At 40.5% G+C, this 10,329-nt stretch overlaps 1 protein-coding gene across 1 annotated transcript; it reads left to right on the plus strand.

The window, feature by feature from the left end:
• Positions 1–1,728: 1,728 nt before the first annotated feature.
• LOC148039194 (uncharacterized) lies at positions 1,729–3,922 on the plus strand. The gene is made up of 2 exons (XM_087675539.1): positions 1,729–1,972; positions 2,940–3,922. Exons 1-2 carry the CDS (start codon positions 1,735–1,737, stop codon positions 3,725–3,727), a joined length of 1,026 nt encoding a protein of 341 aa, XP_087531665.1. The 5' UTR covers positions 1,729–1,734; the 3' UTR covers positions 3,728–3,922.
• The last annotated feature ends 6,407 nt before the right edge of the window (positions 3,923–10,329 follow it).

Genomic DNA, 10,329 nt, shown 5'->3' on the forward strand with positions numbered 1-10,329 from the left:
AGATATGCAAAAGCTCTTAAGAGAAAAGCACGGCATGAGGTCTACATTAGGAAAACCCATCTCTTTTCCATTTCAAGGCCTATGTATGTTAATGCTATACAAATGTTCTAGATGAGAAGAGGAGTAAATATCAACAAAAAAATATTGGGGTGCAATCATGAACAATAGGTACAAATTGTAGGACTCTCAAGAGGCAAAGAAGATCATGGGAAGTTGTGATGTGGTGTTTAGGGAGTAGTTACATGCAATGGAAGCAAAGGAAAGCCCTTTCTGTTTATCATCTTCATCTAGTGAAGACTAATTCACAATGACTCTATCCCAAGAGTTAAACTTGCTCTGGAGGAGGAGGAAGCATTGTCTCAAAATGATCAAGAGAATATTCACCAACTTGCAATTACACCACGAAGAAAACCATTGTTGCAAAGGGTGACAAAGGTCTATGGCTACTAGTACAATAACTCTATGCGTATGTCTTTTGAGGAAAAGAAAAATGGATTAATGTAGCCTTAGACAATGTAGCAGCAAAGGCTCAATAAATCAAGGTAAAGTACAAGGCCGATGGGACCTTCAAAAAGTACCAAAACAAATTAGTTAGAAAAGGATTTTCAAAGGTTGAAGGGCTTGTTTTTCAAAAGTCCTTCACTTCAATGGTCAAGGTGACTACTACTCTCATAGTATTAGTAGTTACTACTTACAAGAAGTGGACAATCCATCAAATGTATAACAAATCGGGCTTACTTGAATGGTGACCCAAATATACAAGGCTCAACCCCTTGGGGTTGAGGTCTCACATTTAGATAATAAAGTTTGCAAGAAGCTAACGAAGATATTGCATGGGCTTTTAAAGCACGGTACTAGGGAATAGATAAATTCCTTGTAAGTCTAAATTATTTCAAAATCTATGCTTGCAACACTAACTTATATGTTTAAAATGTGATGAAAAGTTTATTATAAATAGACGGTATTCTTATTGCATGTGACTATGAAGATATGAACCATTAGACTTGAAGGGGCTTGAGCAGACTAGCTTGAAGACATGATAGGCCTAGGCATGATGCAATGTTACTTGGAAATTGAAGTCTTGGCAAGAGCCAAGAAGGATCGTTATCTCTCATGAATAGAGGTATGCAAGGTAGATCTTGAAGGCAGCTGGCATTGTCAATGGCAAGAGGATAGCTACACCTATGGAGGTCAATGTGAATTTTTTATTTTTTTTATTTATTTTTGGGTGGGGGGAGTATATGGGGAAGGGGGGAAGGACATGCTTTTGTAAGGCATGGCCTTCACTAGAAAGAAACTTGCTTCGCAGAACTTGAGTCTTCAAGTCTTGAACTTTGGAACCTTTATTTTGAAACAAAAAGTCAAGTGGTACATAAGCCCATTGACTTTGGATAGGTCTCCACACTTATATACATACATATATTTATTTATTTGCTGCAGGTAGTCATGGACGTGTGCTGCTGGTTGGCAAGCTTCGGTAACATCCAACTTTCTTATAAAGTTTCGGAAAATAGATTATTGTAAATAAGGAAATACTAAAATATCTGTACCACGAAATGGGGGGGGCGCTGTTTATTATGATATATTGGTATTGTCTATTGCAAGTTGCAACGGGAGCAGCTGGATCGCTGAACTGCGAGCATAAGAAGCGAGTAGGGCAGGAAGGACGACACATCTCTCTCTCTCTCTCTCTCTCTCTCTCTCTCTCTCTCTCTCTCTCATATTAGTGCAGCCATGGCAGCAGCTGATCACGGGCGCATGCAGACTCCCACTTGCTTTCTGATGATGATCATGATGGTGATGATGGCCTCGTGGGGTACTGCAGCTGCGGCTGCTCGTGACCAGCGCTACTGTGGCCGCTGCCATCGAACGCTGCAGTGCCCGGCCAACTGCCCTCACTTCAACGACGGCAAGGCGGCATCCCTGTGCGTCATCAACTGCAACTCCTGCTCCGCCAGGTGCAAGAAGAACGGTACACTCTCATCATTCACACTTCGAATCTAAGTCGGTGCTCACCAAATGCGCCGACGTGTCAATATACGCTTGGATTGCACAAGAGTTCCAAAAAGACCTTCAAATTGTATAAAAGAGCATTGAAAATCCTTAACGCTGCAAAAGATTCTAGACTTTATAAAATGCCATAAAAAAGGTTGAAATTCTTCCAACTCCATCAAAATTCTTAGTTATAAAAACGGCAAAATACATCTCTTAACTCATTGGAAAGAAACCCCTCTAAAGATTTTGAATTAGAAGTTTGTGAATGTACAATTCTGCCCTACTGAAAATGACTTTTGAGGACATGCCGACCAAGCACCATCATCATCGACTGCACTTGCTCATTGAGGCACTCATCCAGTCACTCACATGTGTGCCACACTCACCAATATTGCACACGTGTTCAAGGCAACCCTCACCCATGCTTGCACGCACTTAATATGTCTCATGGCACCCATGACCCCCTCATTCAAGCACTCGAATTAAGGGCCAATATTCGCAATGTATCTTCCATGCCACTTCCTCATTCAAAAGCAAGAGTACTTTCATTCAAGCCCATTCCATGGCCCTTTCTTCTGTACCAATCAAGAGGCTTACATAATGCTAAGCATTATTGCCTTGCAAAGATACCCATCATCATTTAGAACTTCACATGAAAGGATGCTTGAGTGCTTGTTTCTGCTTTCAGCAATACATGATTTGGTGGGGATGTATATAGTCTAAAAAATGAATCAGCTCGCAATGGTCATTTTAAAGATGCACATGCAACGTAATGGAAGAGAAGCCCCGTTAATAGCATTATGCAAGAGCACGAGAGAGACACATCCCTCATAAAACTAATTATACGGATCTGTTCCTTCTCTTTTTGTTTAGACCTAAACATGGCATTGCATCTATTTTCAAATATGAATAATAAGAGAAGCACGTCCATCCATGATAAACAGCTTGCTTGAAGAAAGGAGCTATCTGCACTGATCCTCGATTTGTTGGCGGCGATGGTGCCATCTTCTACTTCCATGGAAAAGCCAATGATGACTTTTGTATTGTATCCGATAATGCGCTTCACATCAATGGACATTTCATTGGCAAAAGACCTATTGGCCGCTCAAGGGACTTCACGTGGGTGCAAAGCATTGGTATCCTTTACGGCCGACATAAAGTGAGTGTTGGTGCTAAAAAGGTGGCATTGTGGGATGATGCAACCGATCAACTAGATATTTCTTATGATGGCACGTCCATAACACTAGACACCGTGATTGGGGAATCGTGGCTATCTCCTCTTGGTGAGTTCAAAGCCATTCGAACGGATGCCGTCAACTCCATTGAGCTTGAAGTGACCAACTTACTTAAAGTGTCCATAAATGTGACATATGTCAATGAGGAGGATAGTAGGATCCACAACTATGAGATCAATGGCCATGATTGTTTTGCTCATTTGGACCTCCACTTTAGTTTCTTCAATCTTTCAACCGAAGTTGCAGGAGTGTTGGGTCAGACATACAGCAAAGGTTACATCAGCCCAGTAAAGCATGGGGTGCCCATGCCCATTATGGGGGGGTACAACAAGTTCAAAAGCTCGTCTCTCCTCTCTACCGATTGTGAAGTAGCTCGATTTGACCCTTCAGCTATCTCAGAGGATCTTATGGGTGGAGCACCTCGTGATTTCCTTGAAATGATGCCTAGCATGAGTTGCACCAGCCAAGGAGAAAACGGCATTGTTTGTCGTCGTTAGTGCAAATTAATGTTTAAACAGCAGTCGCAGTCCTACCATTCTATCTAGACAATCGTATTGTTGGCCATCATTGGTGCATTGTTTTTCAAATATTGATTGTAATCCTATCATTATATGTAGGTTCCCTCCCCATACTTTTGGATTTCAAATACATGGCAAGTTTGTCATGATCAAATGTACTCTGTAAATTTATATCCATGCTTGGTAAATATCAAGTAATGAATTATTATAGAAACGGTGAAATACTACTATAATATTATTATTTATATTTATCTTAAAATTATTTAACATTATTTCTAATGTTCATTTCAATTGGATAGCTTAATGACAAATGCTTAAGAAATAGTAATTCCTCCATGGTAAACTTATTACCGATTTGATATATACAAGCCATTGCTCTTTCTGTAGAAATAATACGCTCGTACTTTGTAGTTTTCGCTTACCTTGCTTTGATTTAAATGCGAATGTTGATAGGTTTCATACTTTCTATAGAAATGATTAAAACGTATCCAACACAATTGAGAACACTTTCCACTCAATACATTGATCAACATTAATTATCTAAAGTAGGCATGTTATCACACCATGAAACATATAAAAAGAGCTTCCTTAATTGTTCCAATTAAATAGGGTTCTTTATATGTTCTTTAGGCACAATTTTTTTAAAAGAATCAAACATCCTTTTCAAAGTGAAATTCTTTTACTTAACACTTGTCTTGTAATTTGCAACAAAAGTAGCAACAAGCCACTTCAATGGCTTAGATCATATTTCATTATATTTGAAACAACATGTGCATAGGATTATGGAAGGTTATAAACAAGTTTCAAGAGGAAGGTCATTTTCTACACATGTTGAGTGGTCTTGTAATAAAGAAATGACTAGGATAAAAGATATTACATCTAGCCAAAGTTAGTAGGTTCGTTAGTCAAACTAATAAATCATATAGGTCAATATTGTAGTAAGTTAGTTAAGGCTAATAATTATAGTTAGTTGGTTGGCCACTAAGGTTTAAATGCTAGTTACTAAAGTTAATCATTACATATGCAACTATAGAGTTCCCTTTTGCTATAAAATTTTCCCTTTTGGACTTGAAAACAACTAAAAACATGATTTTCCTTAGAAAACTTGATTTTGTGCAACATTAACTACTTCCTATTCGAGTAGCTAATTATTTAATAGTCCTAATTCACAATGGTCACTCTAAAAAAAGAAAGATGCATTCCATTCATGTCTTATCATCTTCACATTCCATGCCTTATACAGAAGGCTATGTGCAATAGGAGGCTCTATATACTAAAGTGACACTAGAGGTAATGAGAATTTATGTTAGGAGGATCTAGCTAAAGCTTTACTTATGATTACCCCAAATATCAAACCTAATGATGGTTCAGAGAAGAAGAAAGCTACATGAACTCTCTCTCTCTCTCTCTCTCTCTCTCTCTCTCTCTCTCTCTCTCTCTCTCTCTCTCTCTCTCTCTCTCTCTCTCTCTCTCTCTCTCTCTCTCTCTCTCTCTCTCTCTCTCTCTCTCTCTCTCTCTCTCTCTCTCTCTCTCTCTCTCTCTCTCTCTCTCTCTCTCTCTCTCTCTCTCTCTCTCTCTCTCTCTCTCTCTCTCATGCTTCCCTTTAGGAAGTGGTAATGTAGGCAATGGTGATGCCCAAGATCTGAAGCACAAACTAGTGTTCTTCCAAGGTGGGCAGCTCTAGTTTGATCTACATGACCTCCTGTGCATGTTTATGGAGGTGGAGGACAATGACAAATTTAGCACTACCTCTAGATATCCCCATCATCAAGCTATCATCGTAATGAAGTGCATGAAGGATGTCTCTATCAGTCGTAAGGCATTTGGCATATGGACTCCCTTTGCAAACTCCCCCCACCACCACATCATCCCCATGAGATTTTATACCTTCCCTTGGGTAGCATCATTAAGGCCCTCCATGGTTAGTAAAATCATATTCCTTACGATCTTCTTTTACCCTATCTCTTTTTTCTAACCATTGTCCTATTGCTTCAATTGAATTGAAAATAATTTATGAATCACAATTCTACAATTGAAAATGTAATCACTAAGGTACAAGAAAAATCCTTAAAAAGCCTAATTTTTCTACAAATTAGATATCACACACATCATTGGCAAGCTACAATCTATCGTGATGCTAACTACCATTATCATCATGATAATTAATATAATTATTCCAAAACTTGTGTCTCGCTCTTTTGACCCTCTTTACGATAATTAATATAATTATTCTAAAACTTGTGTCCCGTAAGAAAGGGGTGGGTCAACCAATCTAAAAATAGACCTGATGAAAAAGGTCATGCTACGAGCTAGGTGACAACTCTCTCTCTCTCTCTCTCTCTCTCTCTCTCTCTCTCTCTCTCTCTCTCTCTCTCTCTCTCTCTCTCTCTCTCTCTCTCTCTCTCTCTCTCTCTCTCTCTCTCTCTCTCTCTCTCTCTCTCTCTCTCTCTCTCACATTAAGACATGCAAACCCACACGATCCCTTCATCAACACTAGTAATATGATGTGGAACTATGTGCCTAAGGTCATACATTCAATGAGAGTGAAATTTTGATAGTATGTAAGACATGGGATTAACATGGGGCTGGATGGTGGAAAAGTCTCCTTCAATCAAGGAGTAAAGTTCTTATTAGTATCTTTATTATTGGCATTTTTGTAAAGTTGATATCTCTCAATCCAACCATTAACTTTTTGAGGAGTAAAAATATGAAGTGTTCATCTTTATTGTTGGGGGTAAAGGCACCTCCGCCTAGCCACCCGTGTATTACTACATTGACAGTACCTACCACTGCACATTGCAGGTGGCGAGCACCCATCACAGTCATTTATTCTTTATTCTTTTAGTGACAGTTTGAATAAAGGAAGGCCTGGCCACACATTGTGGTTGTTGGAGTTCCCACTTTCGAGTCTCTCTCTCTTGGCTCTTGCTCTCCATCTGCCATAGCTCTCACCGCCAAGCTTCTTCCTCCTAGGTTCCACTTCCCTTTCAATTAGTATTAGAGAAAAGGCATTGGAGATTTCCCACCATTCTCTTCAGCCTGGATTTGAAGAGCTTCAACCCGACCTTCAATGGCAGCCATGGCACCTTCATTTGCAGGTATGTTTTGATCTCCCACCTCCTTCCCGAGCTTCCGGACCTTCATCAGCTTCTTCCTGGGCTGCATTGGAGCCCCCTTGACATTGCCAAGTGCCCCTAAGGACTGTTGAAGACCCCCCAACCCCCAGGAATAGCCAACATAAATTTTGGCGCATTTTTAGGGGGCTGGGCTGACCTACTCCTGGCATTTTCCTGCTCTTCCTCGGCTTCCCGGCACTCTTAGCAACCTTCCCGATCATTGTTTAACTCCCCGACATTAGTGCTTGGCTCTCGGTGATCAATTCGAGTGCTTCCTCCTTCAACCCTTGTTGTATACACAGTCCTAGGACTATCAAAACATGGCAGCACTTGACATTTACTATTTAATGATTCTTGGCATTACCCGTTTGATGCCTATTGATGCCCGGTGATGCCCGGATGTTATGGGATGCTATGTCTATGCTTTGGGACTGATTTGGAGAATATTTGAGCACTGCTTGACCTTCATTTAGCAGTAAATTGCTTGTTATAATACAGTGGGTTGAAGCTCATTTACTTGGTATATACATTGGTTCATGGATATAGGGTGCTTACTAGAGGTTTGAATGATCATACCGATGTATTTGGAGGTTTTCAAATGCTTCTTCTTGGTTCCGGAATGCTTTTGAGCATGGATTAGGCTCCGACTTGGTCGTCCATCACTGGCATTTGGCTTCAGTTGGCATGCTTTGGACCAATTTATGCCTATTCTCACTGCTTGACATTTAGGCTTCTTGCATTTATGCTTTGGTCAGATATGGATGCCACTTGGTTTGCCCATGCTTGACAGTTACTTGGAGCTTCATCTTCACATGTATTTGAGCATTTTGGATCTACTGGGCATTACATTTGGTTGTCAGTTACATGCTCTTTGAATGCTTTCATGCTTATGCTTTACGGGTTTGAGATAGCTTGGGATTTATGCTCCGGATGTACCCTACTGGGATTTGGCATGTCTGATGTTATGTATTCAATGTATTAGAGCATTGCTTGCTCTCTTTCCATCTGACTTTACTTCCAGGGGAGCCTCTTGGTATATTCGGATGTACACAGAGTCTTATTTACACTTGAGCTTGAGCTTGTGGGACAGTTACATGCATTTACTCTCTTGAGAGCTCTATGTCTGCAGTTAGTTTGTAGTGGGCTGATTTGATACGCTTATTGGGGTAGGCACCTATCTCTATCACAAGTTTGTCAGTTTTGTATGCATCTTGGATGGTTATGTATTGCGTTTCTTGCTCTATCAGTTGTGCTTGTGCTTGGTCTCTTCTCTTACCTCGAGACCCATTACATGCATGACTTCTAGACCTATGAGATGTCTCTTGCCTGACAGGTTATTGGTTTGATAGTTCTTGGTACTTTCTGCCCCTTGACACTCACTGTTGGATGTATCTTGCTACCTCGCAATTGTAGTGACATATGTATCAGTGATTGCTTCATTTTGGGACAGTTTTACATACTATTGTCATTTATTACAGCAAGCTGAAATCTGTAGATTTTGAGCACTTCTATGAGGGTAATGCTTACTATTTGACGTTATCTTATTCATATTTGGTGGACAGGTGCTTCTCTTGGTGATATCCACTCTTTCAGCCAGTTTTAGCAGTGGTTTTAGTGTATTTTTTGCTAATTATAGCAACCTGCAATTTTGCTTCTTTGCTTTGATTTGGGACAGTATGGCTGGTCATCTGAAAGACACTGCTCTCTTTAACATTGCCAAGTTGGATGGTACCAACTATGGGTATTGGAAGTCCCAAATATGATAGGTTTTGGTGTAGAAGTTACAGATCAAACCCTTGCATTTCAAGGGTGTTAAACCTGAGGATATGGATGATGATGTTTGGATGGAAGTTGATGAGCTTTGCAAGTCTACCATTATCTTGTCACTCTCAGAAGAGGTCCATCATAATTTTGTTGAAGATGAAAATCAGAGTGCATGGGATTTATGGGATAAGATTCAGGAGCTTTATGCGCAGCAGAGTCCTGTGTCACAAATGTATTGGCTAAAGCAGTTAATGGACCTTCGCATGAAGGAGGGAACCTCCCTATCATCTCATTTTAGTCAGTTTCATGCTATCATGAAGAGTCTGTTGACACAGGGTATTGAGTTCAAAGACAACTTGCACCCGTTGTTTCTGCTTGGCACCTTGCTTGAATCATGGGATGTCTTCTGTACTACCATATGCACGAACAAGGTTGATGGGATGAAAATCAAAGATCTTGAGAATGCTTTATTGACTGAGGAAATCAACAAGAGAAATAATGATGCTTCCCGCTCTTCATATGCATTGACCGTTAGAGGTGGTAGACATGGTAGGTATGATAATGATCATAAGGGCAGGGACTCTCAAAAATCTAGGTCCAAGTCACGTGGTCGCAGTAAGTCCCATGGACGGAAGTTTGATCTTACCTGTAATTATTGTGGGAAAGAAGGACATATTAGGCCGCAGTGCCATAAAATGCGCAATGATAAGCGCAAGGAAAAGGGAAAAGAAAAAGTGCAAGAAAAGTCTCCTGAGCGCATATTGTACCTGCAAAGTCCATAGAAGAGGTTAATGTCATGCAAGCCACTGATTCAGATGATGATTACATACTTGCAGCTTCTTCATGCGATGCCTTACAGGCTTCTGAGATACATTCTATGTATGCGCAGTGCTGGCTCTTGGATTCAGGTGTGTCCTTTCATGTGACACCCTGTAGAGATTGGTTTCATACCTATCGTACCATGTCTGGTTCTGTGTGTCTTGGTGATGATAAGTCTCTTGACATTATGGGCATTAGAGATGTTAGGCTGCAATTTCCTTCTGGTAGTACTTTTGTTTTGCATGATGTGCACCATGTACCTACGTTGACTCATGGCCTTATGTCGGCTAGACAGCTTGATGATGCAGGGTATTTTGTGTCTTTTGGAGACTCTGCACGGAAGATTACTCGTGGTAGGCTTGTGCTTGCAAGAGGTGCCAAGTTTGGCAGCATCTGCCCCTTACTTATATTTGGAGCTACATTGGATCATGTTTTGTCTATGGGTTCTATCCCCCATGTATCCCTTTGGCATGCTCGTTTGGGGAATATGTCTCTTAAAGGAATGAAAATGCTCCGTGCTTTGTAAAATCTTCCACCTTTTGACTCTTCGCATTTTGATTCTTGTGATCATTGTTTGTATGGTAGGCAGACTAGAAATACGCATAAAAAGTCTGGTAAGAAATGCATGGGTAAGCCCTTGGCTCTTGTGCACTTAGATGTATGTGGGCCCATGCCCTGTCAATCACTTGGTGGGGCAAACTACTTTGCTACTTTCATAGATGATTACTCAGGTAAGGTTTGGGCTTATACCATCAAGAGAAAATCTGATGTCTTAGACACATTTCAGCGTTGGCTTGCATTGGTAGAGAACCAGTCTGGGAAAAGGCTAAAATGCCTAAGGTCAAATAATGGGGGTGAGTATGTATCATGTGCTTTTGAGCA

This window comes from Lygodium microphyllum, chromosome 3 (genome assembly GCF_053477565.2).
Source record: "Lygodium microphyllum isolate KBCC chromosome 3, Lygodium_microphyllum_v1.1.10, whole genome shotgun sequence".
In the NCBI taxonomy this organism is placed as follows: Eukaryota; Viridiplantae; Streptophyta; class Polypodiopsida; order Schizaeales; family Lygodiaceae; genus Lygodium; species Lygodium microphyllum.

Coding starts and splice junctions, on each gene's coding strand:
- LOC148039194 (XM_087675539.1), top strand. CDS start 1,735: ATGGCAGCAGCTGATCACGGGCGCATGCAGACTCCCACTTGCTTTCTG. Junction 1,973..2,939: donor CGCCAGGTGCAAGAAGAACG/GTACACTCTCAT, acceptor CATGATAAACAG/CTTGCTTGAAGAAAGGAGCT.